The sequence below is a fragment of the Bemisia tabaci genome, chromosome 9 (assembly GCF_918797505.1).
Source record: "Bemisia tabaci chromosome 9, PGI_BMITA_v3".
In the NCBI taxonomy this organism is placed as follows: Eukaryota; Metazoa; Arthropoda; class Insecta; order Hemiptera; family Aleyrodidae; genus Bemisia; species Bemisia tabaci.
In genome coordinates this window covers 25157005-25180935 of record NC_092801.1, presented here as the reverse complement: position 1 = coordinate 25180935, position 23931 = coordinate 25157005, and the positions used below count along the sequence as shown (strand labels likewise).

General features: G+C 38.1%; 1 protein-coding gene across 7 annotated transcripts in view; it reads right to left on the bottom strand.

Moving 5' to 3' along the window:
* Positions 1–18306, bottom strand: part of LOC109037766 (arylsulfatase B) — a 29086-nt gene extending 10780 nt beyond the window's left edge. The window contains exons 1-7 of one of the 7 annotated variants that reach the window (XM_019052591.2): positions 18167–18306; positions 10707–10948; positions 6227–6386; positions 5274–5500; positions 3597–3849; positions 2099–2256; positions 505–659 (exon numbers count right to left, since the gene is read on the bottom strand). In XM_019052591.2, coding sequence (XP_018908136.2) covers positions 505–659; positions 2099–2256; positions 3597–3849; positions 5274–5500; positions 6227–6386; positions 10707–10820 — 1067 coding nt within the window. In that variant the 5' untranslated portion in view covers positions 10821–10948; positions 18167–18306. The other 6 variants (XM_072304101.1, XM_072304098.1, XM_019052593.2 and 3 more) reach the window with 6 other exon arrangements.
* Between the last annotated feature and the right edge of the window lie 5625 nt (positions 18307–23931).

Sequence of the window (23931 nt, the reverse complement as noted above, 5' to 3'; positions counted from 1 at the left end):
TAACAGGGATACTTCACGCATTGCGCAATACGTGAAGTATCCCTGGTAGGTTTGTAGGCGCCAATGCGCGTTTCGGCTCTCTGCCCGCCCGCCGCGCCGCATCGTGCCACGGCGTCTGAAGCAACTATTTCACACCAGAGGCATTGCACAGTATCATAAGAAATTGAAGGCGCTCCAACGTATTAAGAATGACAGGCATCCTTCAAAAGTACGGAGCTTTCCTCGCAAAATAAATCAAGATACTACGGCACAAAAAGAGAGCGATAGTCCAAAAACTAACTAAGTCCTAGTATCCGTATTTAGTAACGTTTAGCATAAACTTTATCGTCTGGCTGTTGCTTAGTCGCCATCGGCCATAAAAGGCTATAAGAAATTGTACAGCCGGCTACAGAAGCTATTGGAAATCTTACAGCCGGCTTCAGGTCTATGGTATTTTGGAACACAGATTCTACCGCCAATTTTTACCAGGGCGCCGATTTGCATACTTGTATCCGATTCGCTTACCAAACATCCATCTTTTTATTCGCAGCGGAGAGAAGGGTAGGAAGCCAGTAGGTGATGTCCATTAGTTGGTTAGAGACTCTGCCCGGATTTTTGAACATTGGGCTCCAAACAAAGGCTGCGCCTCTCACACCACCCTCCCAAAGGGTGCTTTTGACCTTACCAATAAAAGAAAAAAAAAATATAATGAAACATTGTATTAAGATATGCATGTTTTATGTTCTAAAACGATATCAAACCTGGCAGATTTTTGGATTGTTCGGTTGTCCTAAGTGAGGGGAAGAAATTTACTGCAGCATTAATAGAGAGCTACCAGCTGCTATGTTGTAAAAATAAATGTGCAGCTTCTTTTCCTTCGAGAAAATCTTACAGATTTAAAAACATTTTCACCGAAACTATCGAGAAAACTGAGACAACAATTAGAAAATTAATAAGGTATATATTATCGATTTGCCTGATTTCAGTTTCTTTATTGGTAACTCACGAATTTTACAATCTTAGCAACATTACATAGCTACTGATACCTCACTGCAAATTCTATTTTTTTTAAATTATTACACAGACTTATCTCCTTCACCACGTTGATTTTACGTACAGCTGTCTATTTTATCCTCTACGTCGTCGTCATAGATCCATAAGTAAAATTAAAGAAACTACCTACTAATAAAACTTCTACTACTAACAATGCGTGCTCTAGCTGGTTTGTTTTTTATTTTTTTCTTACAATTAAATAGCTCTGAACTGAAAACTTGATTCAATATGCTGGGCCTATCTTGCAGATATAAATTGGATTGGAAACAATTCGTTTTAATATTCCGATCAGTAAAGAAACAGTAACAGGTAATTTACAACATGCTTACTCATTAAGATTAGAACAAAAATTGTAAAATATATGAGTATTTGAAGAGAAAGACACAGGCACACGCATCGTTCTTTAAACTGAGTAACCTTCAAAAACGCCACCTTTTAAGATGATGCTTTCTTTATACGGCGCCGAGATGCGACTATTCCTGATCAAGAGATGCCTATGTTGCATATACGAAAAGTTGAAGGGGTTTTGCTTTCTTGAGTTCTGAGCGAATAGCTCCTCAGTGGGTCGCTCCTCGTTCATGTATCATCCAAGCGGTCAGCGCGTCTGACTCCAGACCAATAGGTCCCGGGTTTGAATCCCGATGGTGGCGACGAAGTTTCACGGAACTGACGAATGGATCTGCAGAAACAGATTCTACTCGACCTTCCTGAAAATTTTCCGAAAAAAGCCGAACCACGGATGTGCCAATACCCCCCTGATGTCTACTGACAATAAAATAATCTCTTTGTTAAAACTCATGTCTATAAATGGATGTAGATTCCTAAGTTACTAAATAAACAGGAATAGAAGCCAAATAAACTAGAAAAAAGAAAAAAAATATCATAATATTTTGGATATTCATATCTTTGAATTGCTAAAAAATATATTCCTAATAAAATAGATATCACCACTCTAACCCGGCGATCCAGTCTAACCCAGTCTAGGCTCTAACGAGCCATGTCAACTTGCGGAAATCACCCCTGTTCCTTTTTATTAATTGGACTTTGGGAGAAAATGATTACTTACGCCTCTCAGTGGCCAGTTTGAGGCTGCGTTGATATTAAATCCAGCAGCCGGGCCTCCATTGTCCGTTGAAAAAATGATGATGGTATTCTCCAACATTTTTCTTTCAGACAGGGCTTCCACCATTGCTCCAACGGACTGGTCTAGTAGGTGTAGCGCAACTATGGGATAAAATAAAATTTCTTAAGGAAATTATTGCTCTAAGTAGATCTTCCTTTATATTTTTAAAGTGAGACAAATACGTACTTGACTGAATGTAGTTTTTAAGTTAAATTATATGAGGCAAACTATTGTGTTTTATCGACTGATTCTCCTCAGTTCGGCAATAGTAAATGAGTCAGTATTGCATGGACCGAACCCAGCAAACGACGGCTGCATAACATTGTTAGGCCGTTTCAAAGATAACCTCTCTGTTTTAGAGATTTTAGGGTAAGTTGCGCTGGTCTAAAAATCGTATTTTGATGCTTGATTCTTGTAGATCAGCTAAAATAATGAGCGTAATAATAATGCGTATTTCGGTTGCGATGTCCCGAAGCTCCGCTGCTATTTCATTCTTTAAAAAGACACCGAACCAAAATCATCGTAATTTGAAGAATATTCTCTATAGATATTTCAACAGAATATTCTTCGGAAAGAGAATAAAAATTACCAAAGTTTTCAAAAGTGACGTTAAGTGGTTCTTCATGCAAGAAATAAAGTATGACAGGGATTTTGTAACACCACAAACCAATATACGCATTTCTGTAGTTTCACTATCGATTTACTGCGATTATGCCATGCCCTAAAGAACAAGTAGGCCCCATTTTCTATATATTTAAGCGGAATTTTGTTTGTTCTGAGTTACTCGATAACAATTTCTGAGAGCTCTCAGCGGGCTAAATATTGAAATTGATAGACAAAGCAATAAACAAAGAAGACAAAGAAGACAAAGAAGACACAAGAAGTGAATGGAGGGATCCTATTGGAGGGAGCGAGTGGTTGCGATGGACGAAGGAGGCAGGTAATAGACTAACTGGACCGTGTTAAACGGAAAGGAACCAAGCCACATTATCTGTTGCCAAATTTGACTGGGCAATTCAATGTTTTACATGAAAACGGTTCGGCAGATTTTCGTGCACATTGTATTGAATTTCCAGCATGGTGCGAAGCAAATTCCTTAAAATTTTCAAAGGAATCCACAGAAACGTTTTCTCGTAAAAAGTTAAATTTCCAAGTTAAATTTGGCAACAGATGATGTTGCTTGGTTCCTTTCTGTAAAATGTGGTCCAACTAACGGCAATCCATGAGTGACCCTATAGTTAGATCATCATTTTCCCACTCAGTCTATAACAACCACCTGTTTCAACCAATAGGACCACACCATTTTCCCTTTATCTTCTTTGTCCGTTGCTTTTTCTATGCGCGCGAGCATCCGTCAGACCTAGGTCCTTGTAGGGATCAGCTAGATCGTTACTTTCTTTTACGATCAACCAAAACCAGAACTGCTTATGGAGTAACCTACCGGCGTACCTCCTGCGGTGGTAGTCCGGGATGTTAGAGAACATGGTGCCGGCTAGGTTCTCTGGTACAGGGATTGGGTTGTACGGGTTGCCGGAGTGCATGGCAGCGTGTGACATGTACATGAACATGGGCTTCGATGGATCGTGTCTTTGGATCAGGGCGGTCGCTCGCCGAGTGAGTACATCGGTCGTGTACTCGCCGTGCAAGTCGTAGGCCGGCTCCATCTCTCGCCGCATGTCCAGACCCCACGTTCCCTAAAAATTACATGGATCAATCGTTCACTGAGATACACATTAAGGCAAATTTGACCAGTACTACTAGAAGTACGGAAAATCTTATCATAGGAATATCGCGGCAAAAATGAATTGCTTATTTAACAACTCAATTGTTGAAAAAAGTGACTGCAATGTTTCAAATGTACATTCTACAATAGTGGAAAGCTACTTTAACTACAGAGTTGGTCACAGTAGCATTTTTTATTGTAAAATCTACATTAGAACATTGCAGTCAATTTTCTTGACTACAAAATTTTTAAATCAGCAATTTACTTTTTTCCGTATGAAAAACGCTAAGAAACGTGGCCCAAATTGTCGTGACAAGGTGATAAAATACACTGGAAAAAAATAGACTGCTACGGCCAAGCCGTCTCGGAATCTTGAGAAATAATCAGCTTGATTCAAGAATTTTTGTCTTAAAACAAGCAATTAATTGCTAAATTCAAGATTCGAGATTCTTATTTGCAGCTACCTCATAGCTTGGATCACCTGCTAGCTTGATTTAAGCAGCACAAAAATCTTGAGTCAAACCTGCTGAGTCTTACATCAAGCCACCATGGCTGCTGATTCCAAGAAGTTGTTTCTTGATTCAAGATACTGTATACTCGATTCAAGAATCCTGGTTTCAAGCATGACACGAATCTTGGAAATAGCTGAAAAAATTAGACTTAAATTAAGTTTGCATCCAACTTCTTGAATTAAGTTTCCATTGGATTGTAACCACTTCGCCTTCATTTTCGACACGGGCATTAAGTTATACATTCCTACATTCTCAAGTCATTCCAGGATATCTCCAAAAGCCGCGCATTTTAACAGTGCTGCAAACCGAGAACAAAACCCGCGGCAACGCACGAGGACTTCAACATGATCCATGTCGAAGAATCAGCAACGTTTTATCCCTACATTACGGAATTTTATGAAAAATGAATAAAACTTTCAGTATTTAGTATTGGATCCGAGCATTAAACGAAAAATAATTAAGATTCCGCCGAGTAGCTAATTTCAAGCAGCACGGCCATGCTTATGTCAAGCTATACGTTGCTTGGCGGCTTTAAGATTTTTTCCAGCTTGCTTCAAGCTGATTTTGATTTGTTTCAAGCTACTTTTTTTCCAGTGAGAGTTGGGTCCGCACTATTTTTGCTGGAAAGACAAGACCAAAAAGTTCACAAATTTCAATTTGAGAAAAACATTTTGAGCTCTCATGGGTATTAGTACAAGACTAAGGAGGAGATGTTTTTCATTTTCGCAACATTTTCCATCCGTTTTTGTAGAATTTTCCCTCAGAACCTTGCGTTTATCTACTCTCTTTTAAATTTTGTTGAAAATATTAATTTATTTTAATCTTTCATTCAATACTCCACCAAACATTCTCAATCTGCAAAAAAGGTCGAGCAGTGCCTTACATTTTCGCAAGCAGTATGATCGAAGAAATCATGTCGACCTGTCCAAAAGCCGAGGTGGGAATGGAAACCTCTATACAGAGGTGTATATTTCCTTTTGTAGTGGCCAAGATGCCACTTGCCTACTAAATGGTTCACGTAACCAAGATCTCTGAGGTACTCTGGCAGGAGTCTTTCCCTCAATGGTAGCCCACGAGGTTCTGCACCGTACAAAACGAAGTGCTGCATACCTGCACAGAAAATGCAAAAATAAGTCATCAACCCCAGAGGTATAAATTTTTGAATTAGATTTAGGTTAAATGATGCATTTGAAGGTCGAACAGTCATTTAATAATTTCTACAATTATTGATATAATGTTTTTCCACAAATGCCTGGAAACTGAATCATGCTTTCGGGTTGTTCGGTTTTTAGGTTGTACAAAATTGTTTGGAGATTAGTTGGATTGCATTTCGCAAAAGGAATCAGAAGCATTGCAATGATGCTAAAGTTGTGCGACATCATCCTTTGCAATAAAATTACTGAAATAATGAAAAAATATGAAATTCACATGTTATTTTTTTCTAAAACTTACAGTTTTTGGCAAGTAAAATAGAAACTGTTAATGGATAAGCAGGTTTTCTTCCAAGAAAAAGGAATTTGCACAATCTTAGCAACATTGCAAAGCTCCTGGTTCCTTTCTGCGAAATGCAATCCAGTTTGAAATGACTCGGAAAGTATTTCTCAAGCAATCGGAAAATTAACAAAATAATTTGCAGTATTCACTTTGATTCTTCTAGAATTCTTTCAAAATATTTCTCGATCAGAATTTTCATGTGAATACCCGAGCACCTGACGCATTACGCAGATTTGTATATCCATACTTTTTTCCATGATAATGTAACATTTCTTCAATTGTCAATTCTTGTCAATTCTTCTTCACCACTGTATGGAGATATTTCTATAATTTGTCTATCACCTGTTCGGATTGGATATTTGCCGGTCATCAAGGCGGCTCTGGATGGTGTGCAGAGAGGATTGACGTAAAACTTGTCAAGAATGATGCCATCGTAAGCAAGAGCATCAATGTTTGGGGTCTGAATTGCGTTCGAGCCATGGTATCCCACATCATTCCACCCCTGAAAATATACACCACTGGCATGATATAGATATTTTGCATACCTAAGCCACTCGATTCTTAAAACGGATTTTATTTTCTCATTCTGATGAATAATTCAAGATAATTAGAAGACAATGCCGACTTCCATGTTCTCGAAAAACGTAGCTATCAAAATGAAGGTAGACTGAAAGAAATGACTGCTTATTTCACAAAGTGTGTTTTGAAAGTTGTAAAATTGAAAAAAAAATGAATATTTGCTTTACATTTTTCATTTTTTTTTTCAAATCTCAAATATATGTTCAAATGCCCTTTAAATTTTCAGCAACTTCGTTGCACTTTATTCAAATTTAAGTGGACGTCCCTTACGTTGTTTTCAGGAAATACCCAATAAAATGTAAAGCCTCGTGTTTACTGCGTCATTTTCCTTTTTTTCCTTTTTTTTTGGCAAAAAACGTTCATCAGAGGCTTGATATTGGAACTGGAAAATTTTTCGACCTTTTTTTTACGGCACTCACAGCGAGAAAAGTAAATATACCACCCATCAATATGCGATGATTACATTTTATATCAATTTAAGGGTTATAATTTTCTCTGTCATCGCTCAACGAATCACGTCACTTTATGTCAACAAAAAGCTTGCGTAATATGTGAGTTAATAGGCCTTTTACCCTCTCTGCATTGCTGTAAAAACGCGGCTATGCGAAAAAATCCGACAGATTTCGGCAGCTAAATATTGACTCTCGTTCATTTAACCGGTGAAAATTAAATAGGGAAATTACTGCTTCCGCTAAATTTAACTCGTTCGGATGTCAAAAGCATCAATTTCCACGCGATTGAAATTAATCGTGAGTTATGGATTTCGGATTTTTCAACGCTAACGGTGAATGAAGCGTTATTGCGTTTACGGGCTTTCCTTTTATGCTAACAAGAAAACCTCTGAAGGATATTTAGTATTTGAAGGATAATTAAAGAAACCAAGTTCAGCAAACATTGTATTATGAAGACAATGTCCAAAAGGTGGTACACTGAAAAATATCGGTATGTGGAATGTAGCCAAGTGCTAGTAATAATGTAACATTTTTTTTTTGAAAACTTACATTTTATTGATAAAATTTGACCGAAGCTTTTCGATCAAGCGCTTCATCGTCAGGGTCACGAAGTATCAATTACAATGGTCGTAGGTAACTTTATTTCAGACAGTAGTAACAATTGATAACAATTAACCAAAACCTGAAACCTGAAAGACCTGACGATGAAGCGCTTGCTTCGAAAATTTTCGGTCGAATTTTATCAATAAAATGTAAGTTTTCCAAAAAATTTTACATTATGTCTAGCACTTGGCTACATTCTACATACCGAACTGAAGAAAAATGAATAAGTTTGTGGTTTTATGAAAAATGCAATGTTATTCAAAGAATGTCCGTCAGAGTACATAATAAAATATTTCCCGGCGGAAATGATGGCTGGATGGACAGGACTTAATCCACATTGATAGGAGGAGGAGGATGGGAAGGAAAAGAAAGAAGAAAAAGAAGCAGAAGAAGAAGAAAAACTTTGTAAGTAGACAAATTACGTGTGAGCTTATGATGCAAATGAACTGAGGGTTTAAATGACAGGGCGTAAAAATGAACACTACAGTATACTCGTATTCATTCTTTAAATGACACCATAAGACAATTTGTTCACTCAAAGCTAATCAGTGGCGTAGCGTGCGTGCGTGCTTTGCGATAAATCGATTGATCTGCCATTTGAACCTATGGAAAAGGATCGAAAAACAGGGTGTCCGCAACGATCACCTTAATAATCGATTCTATACCATAGCCTCAAATTGGGAAATATCGATTATCGATCATTCACGTCTCGCCACTGGCGCAGATGTCTTCAAAAAATACGTTTAACTCTTTATCCGTGCTACCATTCATTCGTGACAGGATCAGAGGAAAGAGAAAGCGCACGCTAATTGAAAGAGAAATCATGAGAAAGCTGAAGTACTCAAAAAGGAGTTGATTTTCCTATAGTTTGACGTAAAAAATCGTCACCCTTTTTACACTAGGACTTAATCACCTTCCGTGAAGAGGACGTCCTAGCGTCCATATCAGTGGCGTAACGTGATTTGCGATATATCGATCGAAATGCCATTTAAACTTATGGAAAAGGATCGATATTCATGGTATCCGCAATGAACACCTCATGCAATAATCGATTCTTTATCGTGGCTTTGTATCGAAAATCGATCATTCACGCCTCGCAACTGGTGCAAATGTGGAATTCGATACTTTCCCGTGCTTATCTGTACGCGTATTTACGCCGTTTTGTCGCAGCTATGTGACGAAAAGTCCCAAAAATCTAACTCAAAATCAAAATTAAGTTGATCAAAGTTTGAGAATAGGAAATTGAGACTTTTAGACAGTGCGGTAAAAGGGTAGTAGAACACTTTCACCGAACAGCTATGACAGTATGATTTTGCACACACCATGATTTTGCACGCACACTGAAAAATGGAATCCTTTTTATAAATCAACAAAATCCAGTTACATGAGTTTAAAAATGGTTCAGATGCGAATAACTCAACTTTCACAAATTGGTCATTTGGAAAGAGTTTACAGGAAGGAACCAAGTCAAATCAAGTGCAAACTGCGCTAAAGCAGGGTTGGCGTTTCATTTCTTCATAATACTAAATGTTGAAGACACGGGGAAAAGGGTTGGGAGTGATCTCCTAAAATTGTAACACTACCCCAAATTGTTGGATGATGTGGACATTTCCAATTCATTCTGTTTGTACCGCAACATTTTGGTTAGTAACCTAATTTATTGGGGCACTACCACATTTCATTGGAAATTTCCATAGAATCCAACAGTTGGGACTGAACCCCAACCCCTTTTTTTCCGTAGATGAGACTTACTGAAAAATGTATACTGGGAATGTGCAAGTCAATTCCTAAAACGAATAAAATTCCTATGCGTGCTTTCTTGCCAAAGACATAAAGACGGAGCGCTCGTATCTAAAAGCACGGGGAAAAAGTGAAGCTAGGTTCGGCGCTGCGCGCTTGTGTGAGTGTGTAAATGAGCGCGGGAATCCATGGCGGCAAACGGAAATTTGATTTGAACTTGTCCTCTTGATTTTTGCACATTTCTTCTTTGAAACGTATTTTAAATTCCTAAAACGAATATACTAAGAAAGTTCGGTCTGCGTCCTAATATAATACACCTACTTTTGCTCGGTAACAGGCAGTAATCTCAGATAAAGTTACTTTTTCTTCTGCTCATGGTGGTTCAGCAGGTTCAAACAGGCCGTTACAGTTCTAGATCAACGTTACTCCCAAATGAAATTAATCGGTCGACGACGGACTGAAACTAACCAAAAGTTAAAAAAATATAAGTGTGTACCTGAATTTGGGCAAAAATCAACCTAAAATACTTTGTTTCCGCAATTTTATTTATTAGTACCCGCCCTACATTTGAATTCAAACTTGTCCCGATTTCGCCGCCAATCCTCTAGCCAATAGTAGAGGTGATTGAAAAGAAGCTCTAGAAGCTTCATTTTTTGCTTTTAGTGCTCCGTTTTTATGTCTTTGTTTCTTGCACATAGGTTCATCATTTAGGAACCCGTTTCGGAGTAATTACACCTCCATCATCAGCCGCCCGCAAACCATCATCGGCGCACAGTGGATAGAGTCAATAAGAGAAATCGGACAAAATTTGGAAACTCTAAAAGCTTTTAACTCTGTTTATACAAAACTTCGGTATTTTAAAAGAGGTTCCATTGGTTTCCTCATAAAATTTTCTTCTAAAAGCACCCCTTTTAATTTAAAATAAGATGAATCAAACACCAAAATTCGCAATTTTAGTCAAAAATTTCATGTCCGATCTCTCTAATTGACTCGATCCGTTGTGCGGCGGTTCGAGAACGGCTGATGAAGTGATGAGAGTTGTAATTACTCCGAAACGCGTCTCTCTACAATGAATCATATGAGTAAGAGAGTGCACGTAAGAATTACAATAATTTTAATGTTATGGATGAGAGTTCATCCCTAACATCTGTTTTCAAATTGAATTTTTTTTAAAAAAAAATGTAACTTTTATTCTTTTTTTTTTTTTTTTTTTTTTATTAGTGTTAAGCGAACTTTCACAATGAAATTATACACTTTGTTTCTAAATTCAAAATAAATGTGTGACTTTTTTTTTTTTTTTTTTTTTTTTTTTATTCTTGACAGGCAAAAAATGTGCAGCTGGTTTCGTTCAACAACTATTCCAACTCAATTTTTTTCCCAAAACGTGACCTGGTTTCTGTTTCATTTATTCCAGTCCGTTTGTGCTTATCTTTTTGCGTAATACTTACCAAATCATCGGCTAAAATGTATATAATGTGCGGGCGTTTTTGATTATAGGTGGCGGCTGCTCGTGTCACTACAAACACTACACATATCAAAGCGGCCCAGATATTTGAGACCATCACGAAAGATTATCGAGGTTTTCGACTAGATGGGTGATTTTGGCACTTATCCGTCGGAGGAAGTACGGCTTAAAGGCTGGGACTAATCTGGAAGGCAAATGCAACCACTTGCAGTTAGAGTTTAAACCCTGAAACAAAGGATTAAATGGATACAACCTTATGCAGTCAGATATGGAAGACTTTTTTTAGATATTGTTTATAAAAATACAGGGTCTCTCAAGTTTGCACCACTTCCAAGCATAAGAGTGGTTTTCGAGTCAAAATAAGTTTCACTTCTCGGATAAAAAAGTTTTTTTTCCCCCCCTCATAGAAATTTCTCCAGTTAAAGTATTAGCCACCACTAAAACCAGTTAAAGTTTTAAAGTTTTTACCAGAATTTTAGCAGAATTTTAGCATTGAGGATTATGCTGACTAAACATTTATTCATGAAACACAGCCAACCTCCCCGCCCCCCAAATATTATAGACTAGTAGTCGGTCTTATACCGTCACCAAAATTCAGTAAACTCTCTAAAATGTTTCATAATTTATAAGAAACAAGTGGTTGACAGTGGTTCTGATTGAAACACTTGTATTTTCTGAGCGATTCGTAAAATTTGTCACTTTTTTATGTTTGCTTTCTTCAATTTTTGAGGAAAGTTACTGGGCCTTGTTTAGCCTGGCATTGCGCTTTGTAGACGCAACTTTTCAGGGCTGCAGTTAGATTTTACTGATATAGACCGACCTATACACCTTAAATTTCTAATTCTTTTCCTATAACCAGTCCAATCGGGTTTATAAGCTCTAAATGGCAATGCCTCTTTGCGTACAAATGTGCAAAATTTGGCCTAATTCTGCTTACTTCTGCATGGATAATTGTGTACAAGCAGATGGTGATGTTGCGCATGACCTCTCTTTTGGAAACAGTCGAACGCTCCTACGCAAAAAAAGTTATCTACATGAAATTTCCATTTCCGAAAGCATTCCACTCGAATTGTGAACTTTGACCTTTTTTTCATGAATCCACTTCCAGTCACTCAGTTTTCCTTCTCCAATCATTCATTCCTAGACTGACTTACCCAAGGATGCATTAGTGGATCCAGCATATTGGCAACACTGCTTTTCTCAATTTGAACCCATGGAAATGTATCGATTCTTGGAGGGACCAGGTGCTCCGACAAGAATCGATTATTTAACATAATAGGTTTAAATGGAGGGAATTCGGTGTTGCCAAATCGCTAGATCCACCTCTGCAAGGCTGACCGTATTTTTGCGGGAATATAGACGCTCGAACTTTTTATTTTACCAAAAAATCGCGAAAATTGCTCCGGTAGATCGCCCAAAATCAGTGGCGTGGCGTGGCGTGCTTTGCGATTTATCGATTAATCCGCCATCTAAACTAATGATAATTCGGATCCGTCATCAACATTAAAACATGTTGCACGGTAGATATTGAAACACCCAAAACGATATTTTTGACCTCACACACACCACTCATTACCGCAGGTAATTAGGCAGTTTGTTTTAGGTTGATAATCACTTAATTACTGCGATAGTTGCTCTATTTCTTCGCCACTGTCAAAATTCATAAACCTGCGTTGTGAATATGTGAATTTTGGAAATGCCACTTCCGTCTTTCACAGAACAAACAATATTACACATTTCAAAACAGCGCTGGTTTTTCTTGGGGGATCAATAGCAAGTTTAACAGTGCTCCTCGTCTCAGGCTCTTACTAGTAACATTTTGAGTGGGTAGGTGATCATAAACGTGCCATTTATTTTTCCTAGTTGCAGAAAATATCTGGCAGTGCTTAAAATTTATGACTCATAAAACGTTCCTATTGGTACTTGTACCCTCATAAAATCGTCACTGATCACTGCATAATACGTGTATGTTGAAAGAAATAAATCTATATTGTCTCCTGAAAAGAGTTGATAAGATCACCTTCTTTGCACACGATTGTTGTCGTCCGAGGAATGAACAACGTATGAGTATTCGCATATAAATGAATCTCCAAAGGTTAAATATCAACTTTCTAGGTTTTTTCGAATTTTATCCAAAGAATTTTGGCAACATCCAAATTTTCATACGACACTCTCCTTTAGCAAGGCAGAATGGTTTCTACTCATTGAATCTTAAATATAGAAACCTCCAAAATGCATTTGAACTGATTTTTCCCAAATTTAAATGAGATGCTTTTCGACATTAAACTATTGATGTAAGAGTTAAAAAGGCAAGACGTTCTAAAAAGATGCACTGTAAAAACGACCTTTCATCAAATCACTAACTTATCGGGCCGAATTGGCTCCGGAGTAGACTATGCACTCTGGATTCTACTGCAAGATTTTAAATAGTGTAATTACAACTACAAACGTAGATTGGACTTGAAATCTTCCATAGGCATATTGGGAGCAATGTTTCTTCCGACTCCGCAGGTGCATGGCTGCATAATTTATTTTTGACAGCGCACGCTGAATGTTTTTGGTGTTTTGAGATTAAATCATAATACGGTAATATACGTGATGAACGAATAGCATATAAGCTTAGATGTGTTACATTTTTAAAGCATAAAAAATAGCAAATGCTTATACATTCCAACACATATTTTAAATTTTAGAGGAACATTTTAGGAGAAGAGAATTAAAAAATTATTTCAAAGATACGTTTTTTCAAGTGTTATTAGTTCATTATTGCTACTTCATCCTCTTTAGAATAAATTAATTTTGAGTATTCGATCCTGGTGCTTTTGTAAGAACAAAGAGTCTTACAATGTTTTTCTTAAAATTTCAAAATTGTGGTAATTATTTTTTCCAAGAAGAAAACTTTGAGAAAAATTTGCAAAATCGAGCCACAGGAAAAATATTAAACTTTCAAAAACCAAAAAATGAGCTGTTGCGAATACGTAACATCATGCCATAGATGGATAACATTTTGCAATATGGAACCACTATCTCTGACTCTCCCATTAAAGCACATATCTAAACAGCGAAATCAATGACATGTATGTTGTTTCTATAGAATGGGCCAGAAATAGTCGTCTCTTATTACAAAATGTAATCGAGGTGGTAAACTAATAGATACGGTATGCAAAGTTACACTAGAATATAAATACCTACAGACGATAAATTTTTCAAAATTACTCTTTTTCGAAAAAATGCACGGCCCTGAAAGCACGCATATTCCTGGAATTAAAAAAGCACACTTCACACCGGTGACAGAAATAGTCGTCTCTTATTACAAAATGTAATCGAGGTGGTAAACTAATAGATACGGTATGCAAAGTTACACTAGAATATAAATACCTACAGACGATAAATTTTTCAAAATTACTCTTTTTCGAAAAAATGCACGGCCCTGAAAGCACGCATATTCCTGGAATTAAAAAAGCACACTTCACACCGGTGACAGAAATAGTCGTCCCTTATTGCAAAATGTAACCCAGATGGTAAACTAATAGTTGCGATATGCAAACTTACACCAGAATATACGTACCTACAGACGACAATTTTTCAAAATTGACTCTTTTTTGAAAAAAAGTGCACAGCCATTAAAGCACGAGTATTCCTCGAATGAAAAAAGGTCACTTCACCCCGGTGACAGAAATAGTCGTCCCTTATTGCAAAATGTAACCCAGATGGTAAACTAATAGTTGCGATATGCAAACTTACACCAGAATATACGTACCTACAGACGACAATTTTTTCAAAATTAGACTCTTTTTCGAAAAAAATGCATAGCCATAAAAGCACGCGTATTCCTGGCATAAAAAAGTACACTTCACACCGATGACAGAAATAGTCGTCCCTCATTGCAAAATGTAGCCCAGATAGTAAGCTGCGATATGCAAAGTTACACCAGAATATACGTACCTACAGACGACAAATTTTTCAAAATTAGACTCTTTTTTGAAAAAAAAAATGCGCAGCCATATAAGCACGAGTATTCCTCGAATAAAAAAAGTACACTTCACAGCGGTGACAGAAATGGACGGAGTTAAACAGAAAGGAACCAAGCCTCATCGGGATCGAACTGAGAATAAGAGGTTTAAAGTTAATTGGCTCCTGCATAAGACTCAATGTAAACGATAAACTTCAAGTTCAATTTCTGCAAAATTTGCCACAACAAAAACCTTGAATTTTTGGCGATAGATAGTAGAGCAGTGGTCGAGTTCAAAACCACTCATAATTCAATTTTTTCCAAAATGTGGGTTGGTTCCTTTCTGCTTAACTCAGTCCAAATAGTCGTCCCTCATTGCAAAATGTAACCCAGATGGTAAACTAAAAGCTGTCATATGCAAACTTACACTAGAATATACGTACCTACAGACGACAAATTTTTCAAAATCAGACTCTTTTTCGAAAAAAATGCGCAGCCATTAAAGCACGAGTACTCCTCGCATAAAAAAAGTACACTTCACAGCGGTGACATTGACACTGAACAGTAAAATAAACCACGATCCACCAACTTACGCGCCGTCTATTTGAAAACGACTTGTTGACAAAGTACGGAATCCCCGCGCCGCACTCACGAGTCCCGCGCGGAGGGAACGGGAGCGAAAAAAGCGTCGTTTAAAAGGATATTCAAATAGAATCTGAGTCCTCAGAACAATAGACTCGCACGAGCCGCCGCGAGCGCGCGTGTGTGTGTGCGCGCGGCCCGGGACGTGAGAAATAAAGAGGTGAGAATAATCACCCGCCTTTAAAAATTTCGGCAGCGCGTGGGCATGATAATCAAAACCCGAACTCAATTACCCGAGGGGGGGGGGATGGGGGGGGGGTCGGCCCCGAAAAGCGTCTTATCAAGCGGTGGCCCCCGACGCAGAACGAGATAAGGCGCGAGGATTCGGGCGTGCTGGTGGTTCCCGACTGGGAAATATCATCTTCGCCGGATCCTGGGACATGGGAAGCATGGTCATGCCTATTGGCTCCAGCCATGGTCGCGCTCATGGTCATGGTTTGGTGGTTATTGAAATGGTATCGAGGTTCTCGTTTTGGGCGCCGCGTTGCCGGCTCAAAAGTATCGAAATGTTTCACCTACAGGAATATTGCATTGCCTGCGGGACACTTAGACGTATTTCTGGTAAACGGAACTAAGCGCCAATTGGACGTATTTCTATCAAACGGACCTAAGCGCCATAGGGGGAGGAAGGTGGAGGGAGGCTTGGATGGGCGGCGGAATCTGGCGTCCGGCTCATTCCGTCCTATACTCGCAATGCTTTTCCATGGCGCTTAGGTCCTTTTGACAAAACGCGCTATCCGAGATTCTTAATTCCTCAAAGGGAACTCAAATTGGCGCTTAGTTCCGTTTGATAGAAATACGTCCATTTGACTATCTTTGGAAGTAATATTAGTAGACTAAGTAATCTAGTACTATAGTAATATAGATACTATAGTATCAATTTGAGTTCCTTTTGAGGATTTTATAATCCCGAATAGCGCGTTCTGTCAAACGGACCTAAGCGCCACGGAAAAGCATTGCGAGTATAGGAGGAGCGAGCATAGCGTTCTGCAAAACCCGCCAATCCAAGCCCCCCTCTCCTTTTCTCCCCCTATGGCGCTTAGGTCCGTTTGATAGAAGTACGTCCAATTTGAGTTTCTTTTGAGGATTTTATGATCCCGAATAGCGCGTTCTGTCAAACGGGACTGAGCGCCATGGAAAAGCATTGCGAGTATAGGACGGAACGAGCATCGCGTTCCACAACACCCGCCAATCCAAGTCCCCTTTTCCCTTCCTCCCCATATGGCGCTTAGTTCCGTTTGATAGAAATACGTCCACCTGACCTACGCCTTTTGACCTACAGACATTTGACCTACAAAAATGTTTACTGACAGTATTTTTGACCCACAAGTATTTGACCTACAATAATGCCAGCCAGGTTGGCTTGGTGGTCAACGCGTCTGACTCTAGGTAAATAGGTCCCAGGTCCGAATCCCGGTAGTCGTGTCAAATTTTCTCGGAGCTGACGAGTAGATCTGCTGGAATAGACCCTACTCGGCCATGATCCCCGAAAAGTAGAAAAAAATGACATCGTGTACGATATCATGACCGAACAGTTTGTCTGATATGGTCATGTTTACAGGATGACGGAGAAAAAGCTGTCACACAAGATTCTTGATTGGGTTCCTCCTGGGAGGAGACGAAGGAGACTCCCGTCGCCCAGCGAAAGGGTGGCGACAGGAGGGGGTTTTCGAGGAACTGAGGGAGTGTCAACTCCTTGAGGGGTTTTGGGAGGGTAGGAGACTTAGGAGGCTAGGTGTCGCAAAGCTCCAAAGAGCGCTAAGAAAAATACATATGTGTGAAAGGAAACGCATCCAGTCGTATTTTGAACAAAAAATGTGTCAGGAGTAGTTTTGAATTCAACTACTGATAAATTATCTAAAGTTAAAAATTAAAAATTAAAATCGAAAAAAAAAAATGAATAAATAAACGTGAAACTAGTCGTTGAACTTCGTCATTGAGTCTTTCGCATGAGTCAACAGACTCACGTGAAATCAATTGAATTATCATGCTCGATCAAAAACTCAGAAGGCGATGTGGCAACTCCGGTTACGATTTACGGGAAGATAATAGTATAATTAACTGTCGGTGGATTCTGAGAATGGAACTGTGAAGAGGTAATGAAACGCTGGTACACAAGCTGATATCTGATGTATCTTATTCAATTTTTTCATATTTTTGCGCCAAAATGTCGCAGGGCCATGATGCTATACACTTTAATATTAAAATAAATTAAAGTGAATAATGAAGTTTATTGTAAAATTATAATTTGGGGTTTTCTCATTTTTTCTATACGAAAGTCTTGCAATACTTTCTTCGGTTTAAAGATCTATATCTAACCAGCATGCAATGGGAAATTAATTTAAAATATATAGAGAACCATTCTGCCATGCTACGGAAGAACGCCGTATGAACATTCGAGAGTTGCCAAATTTCCTTTAATAAAATGGTTATTTCTGAGGAAAACTATGAATATTTTTCCAAGAAATTTTCAGGAACTTTAGGTGAAATTGCAAACGACATTATCTGAAAATTTGGGAAGAAAAATTTTCACAAGTTTACCAGGAAATTCGAGTTTTATAAATGGAAATTTGCCAACGCCTAAAGGTTCATGGGGCATTTTTTTCTCAGCACGGCAGCATTCTACTCTGCAGTACACTGGGATTTTAATTACCGAGCATAATTGTCGATATGCAAATACGCTGGGAACTGCATCCAACTTACGTAATTTCCTCTGGGCGTTGACTTCCGAAAGTAAATTTTAGGGGAATGTGGGGAATATAGCCGTGCGAATACTGTCTCTGATTCTATGACGTGAACAGTTGATCCATTCAAACTTTACGGAAAAATGAACGTGATTCTAAACTTACACAGCTGATCCGTTTGCTGGTGACACGCACACGGTGAAGTGCAAATACGACAGACTATGTAACTTGGAGGTTGGTAGCGTGAAGCGCCGTCATAGATGCAAACACCCAACACGCGAATCAGCAGGGAAGACATTGCCGCTAATAGGAGTTCAGAAACACACGTGGAAATTAATTTAAAAAAAAAAAAAAAAAAATAAAGTTCTTATTCTTGATCAACGGGGAAAGAATTATTTAGAGCCCAATGCTGCATGCTAAGGAAAAACGCCATATGAACACTCGAGAGTTGCCTAATTTCCTCCCATAAAATGTCTATTTTCGTACAAAGTTATGAATATTTTATCTTCATATTTGCAAATGATATAGATCTAATTACAAAGAAAATTCTCTGAAAAATTGGACGGAAAATTTTCACAAGTTTTCCTGTAAATTCGTTTTTGATCAAAGGAAATTTGGCAACTGACGAGGGTTCATACGACGTTTTACCTTAGCACAGCAGAATGTCACGTAGTTGATGCATCCGCGGAGCCAGTGGCGTGGCGTGAATTGCGATGTATCGATTGTTATGCCATTCAAACCTATATTAAAGAATCGATTATTAAGTTGTTCGCTGCGAACACCCTATTTATCGACCCTTTTCCGTAGATTTAAATGGCATAACAATCGATACATCGCAATTCACGCCACTGCGCGGAGCGATATCTCTGTTGGAGCATTCGAGCATTGTCAACTTCATCATCGTTTACTCTCATTTGAGGCCATGGTAAATAATCGATCATTAAGGCTCCTTCGTTGCGAACACCTTGGTATTCGATCCTTTCCCGAGGGTTTAAATGGCAGACGAACCGATCCACCGGCAAGCACGCGACATTATTGCGACTGAATGGACTAAAAATAAACGGGACAGGTGTGTTTCTAACCTGTAAACACAGATCGGATGAATGGCATTTCTGAAAATTCGCAAACACCGCCGACAAGCATACTACCGTGTGAAGGAAGAACGACATATGAGCTTCCAGAAGTTGCCATATCTCTTAAATAAAATGAAAAAATTACTGGGAAAATTAAAAATAATTTTTGTCAAATTTTTATGACGATTCTGTTTGATTTTTGATCTAATATATCTCAGAATTTCAAGGAAAAATATACAAAAATGTCTTTAAAAATACATGTTTTAGCCGGTGAAATTTGGCAACTCTCAAATGTCCATACGGCGTTCTTTCTTAGCACGTTAGCATACACCACATGAGAGGCATGTTACACGCAACGATTAGTAACATCACAATTGACTAATGCAGGGTTTTTTTATCGCTTTGTGCTTGTTGAACAAGACATTATGAAATCGTTAATAGTTTTTTCAACGCAGCCACGCTCAATAGTTTTTTTTTTTTCTTTTCTTTTTAGAAAACTGCTATTTTAGCATTGTTTTAACAAGTTTTGGCTCTCTACACCGAGAAAAAAAGTTTGGTGGTATAAACCGCGAGTACGGTGTCCTATCTCGGCCGCATGTTTCGGTTCATGTGAGCGTGCTCTTGATCATAGAACATCACCGGTACATGCACAGAGCTTTCAAATCGGAAGGAACTACATGCAAAAAGCTCAGTTAAATGAACCGAAGGCACGGTTCCTAGTACAAAAGGTACAATTACTTGAACCAAAAAGTGCGGTCAACATAGATCACCGTACTCACTGTTCATAGTACATAACTTTTTTTTCTCAGTATGGAAAGAAGGAGTCACATGATAACCTGCCAGTTTCAAAACGTCAAACGTTCCCGTAGGAATGTTCAGCTATTTTTAAAGAACATTTTTTAAAATGGAATTCAAAGAAAGACAGAGTTTTTCCTCAAACACTCTATATAGACACCACGCAGTGCTTTCAAAATCAAGTCACCTTGAATAAACGTCATCAAGCAGAACAGAAATAACAACAACAGCTGTTCAAAATCAAATTCTCTCTCAAAAGTAGACTTACGGGGGGCAAGCCCCCCCCCCCCAGTTCCATCATATTTAACCTATGGCCTATTTTTGAAATTTCAGCATGTAGAAAATAATCCCTAGATGTGCCTACTGTATACATCTTTTGAATTAGCATAATAATCTTGATTTGTCTCTACCGCGAAATGACCCCGTAAAGTAAAGTACACCTGTCGAAGTGTCGAAGGCTGGAATACGTCTTGGACTCTGCCGTGATAAGAAAAAATGCCGAACGGACATTCAAGTGTTCCCAAGTTTCCCAGAATGAAACATGTACTTTTAAGGTAACTTATGCACTTTTTACTTTCAAACTTTCAGATATTTTAAATTAAACTGTTTACACAATTTTCTGCAAAATTTAAAGACAAATATCAAACAGCCTCCTTGAAAATTCTTATTTTAACGGAGGAAATTTGGCAACGTCTGAAATCTCATATGGCGTTTTATTCATCACGGTGGGATTGGAGGATTGATTCTATCAGTATTGACAGCAGACGGCTGTTCTTTGAAACTGAATGAACTGGTGATATTTTTGAATTCTAAACTTTATTCCCACCAAAAAAATGTATGTTCAAAGTGAAAAAATTCATTGGAAATCCTAGGACGTGATTGGCAAGATTTCGATACATCGCTCCTTTGAGTTTCTGTGAGCTGGACAAACACAGGCTGGAATTTCTTGACGAACAATCATTCTAATTCGTGGGAAACGATTTTGCCTACCAGTCGAAATGAGGGCTACCGTAAGACCCCGTGCTAAGAATCGAGGTTGAAAGTGAGCAGTGGATTTGCTGAATTAAAAAAATACATAGTATCTGTGTTGGTGAGACCTTTCCAAACGAACGATTAGCTAAGAAAAAAAGCCAGAATTTGACGATCCCTTGATTCCTTTAATAACGCGCACGATTTTTGTACTTTGTGTCACGCATTTTTTCCTTCTTTTTTCAGTAAGTTTTGAAGGGTTCCCTCTTTTTTCAATTTTTTTCGTGATTGCAATCAAGTTTGCTCGGACAGAGAGGTATGAAAACCTAACTTAAGTATATTTCACAAACTCCCGAGCTGTAATCAATCTAATTCACTTTCGATATCGTTTTATAACATGTTTTTGTCCCTTTGAAAAAATAAATTCCAGGGTAAAGACTCAAAATCCGTATATGGTGATCATTAAATACTTTTGGTGAAGACAACCAGGATTTCCAAGATTTTTTTCATGCATTTGTGTCCCAAAAAATAAACATAAATCAATTATTTATTAACGCTAGAAAACATGATATGACCAAAAATGTGTGAAACTTCCAATAATTGTTGCAAAAGTTAATTTATGAAGTGCGGAGGATATGTTGCGCTAGCGAGTAGCGCTGCACTGACTCTCAAATCGCCTTCAATCAGCGAGGCAGACAAAAGTCGATACATCCGTACTTACAAATCGATTTTTTATTGCTTCTTAATCTTTCGCGCTCAATCCCTGTTTAAATCGTGGCTGAAGTTTGCTTCGGAGATCAAATGTAATTTTTTGGAGTAGTCAACGTGAGACCGTTCCAAAAATACTGAAATTTTTTTATCTAAACGCGTCAAGCAAAAACATGTTTGTGATCAACGACTACCAAACAAACGACTTTCCTTACATACCTTCTAAAAGAGAGAAAAAATAACACCTAGGTCCTGAAATCATCGTATAAGATTTTTTGGGTTTGCTGCTCTTCCTCTCTTTATCTCATCTATTCTTTTCCGTCATTTTTTCCCTCCTTTTTTGGGCGCGGAGGAGGGTCATGCCCCCCTCCTCCCTAGATTTACCCTTGTTTGGACCTCTCTCCTCACTAGAGCGTCAAGTATTTTACGAACGATCGCTTTCGTTTCCAATCAAAGAGAAAATGAGGAGTTTGAGGGCCAGTTCCAGTGGCGATTTTTCAAATTGGCATCTCTATTTTTCCTCCATTTAAATCCATAGAAAAAATCGATTCTATGTGAGGCAAAATGCCTCAACAAGAATCGACTGTTTTACATACATTTAATTGGATGTAACAGTGTTACCAACTTTCAAGGATCGTCACTGGCCGGTCTTCATGGCTATTTTTACTTCCAATGGCATCAGGGAAGAGGTCACAACTCCGATTGTATGATTGTTATATACTTGGAATTCAAATAGGCGCAACTATAGGCTAACCATACACGTACGGTCACCAGAGGCACAGGCACATAGTCCTCTTTTTTTGTGTGCCTCAGTCACAGCCCCCTTCCCCATTTTTATGAAGCTCTTTGTCCTGTTTTTTTCATGTTCACTTCTTAGATACCTATAAATAACTCACTTGTAGATATTTCAGGGCAATATACAAAAAAAAAACTCTCCTAAGGATGACTGAAGATTTTATTGCTGTTTTTATTGATGTGCCGATCCCTTTATTTCTAATGATTTTTAGATTTTTTAAAATGTATATGATTTATTGTGCTCGATATACCGGTTGGCCTCACAAACAGCGCCGTAGTCGTTCGTTGAAGAAGAAGAAGAAGAAGAAGAAGAGACCAAAAAAACCTATGCTAACAACCTAGCTAAGCGGAGAGTATCACCGCCATTTGAAGGCACTTTGAAACCGAGTGCATGCTATCCAGGACCAGGTTCTTTATTAATAAAGACTTTATCATTTTGATTCAATTGTTGCAATTCGACGAGTTTAACACGCAACCCGCTTTCAGATTGCCGGCATTTGACGACTGCCTGCAAAAACTAAGCCGCGACTTTCACTTTTTAAGTAAAAAAACTAGTTAATTGATTCGGGTTTTAATTCGGATTCTTTGCAAATATGATTGGTCCGCAAGTTTGCGGAGTCTTTACGTGCATCTAAACAGTGCAACTTCAAGAAAAAGTATTGTGCGTGACGCCTTTCACCTCCATGCCTTGAATCAACCTATTTTTGTCAACCAACAAGTTAGCAGCACTCTTTTTCTCCCTTTCACTTCTCATACAGCTCCGTCATGGAGATATCCTGAGCCATTCTATATTTCCTGTTGTCACGAAAGGTGAAAAATTACAGATATACCCAATTAGCATTGTCATCTACATTCTGGGTGACGCTCGTCAAGAAAATGTCTACTTTCTAGATAAAACTATTTTCTTGAAAGGAAAAACGTATAAAGTAGATCTAGAAAATAGACACAAGAAAATAGAAAGAAAATACATTTTTCCTTGCATTTTCTTAAAAGAAAACATTAAGAAATTGGCTAGAAAATAATTCTACTTTCAATAAATTTTCTATCTTTTTTTCCAAATGGGAAGTTGACAAAAAGTAGACTAATGAAATAGATCTATTTTCTTTGGTCAGACTTTTGACTGATCGCAATGTTTTTTCTTTTTATTTTCTGGATAACTATAATTTTCTCTGTTTTTTCTAAAAATTTTCTCAATATTTTTTTCTAGAAAAAAATTCTATTTTGCTACTTGGGTAGTAACTTTTGTGTAATCTTTGAGCATCTCATTATTCTCATTCCCAAATTCTTTCTCTGATACTCTCTCGTTCTGGGTATTCTCTGTTGTGTCGTTTCTTCTTTGATCCATTTCATTATTTGCGATTTTTACAACCGATGAAAATGCAAACTTTCCAGCTGTTTTTTACGCCGTGGAAGCCAAGCAAAAACGAAAAAACGAGGGAGAAAATAATGAACTGTAATGTCACATGTTTAAATGAACGTTATACGCAGAAAGGAACCAAACGGAGATATATAAAATCAAAAAGAACTATGATGCATAAAAATCCGATGCAAGTAGTTTCTTTTAATTTAGTTCATTTTCACATAGTTCTT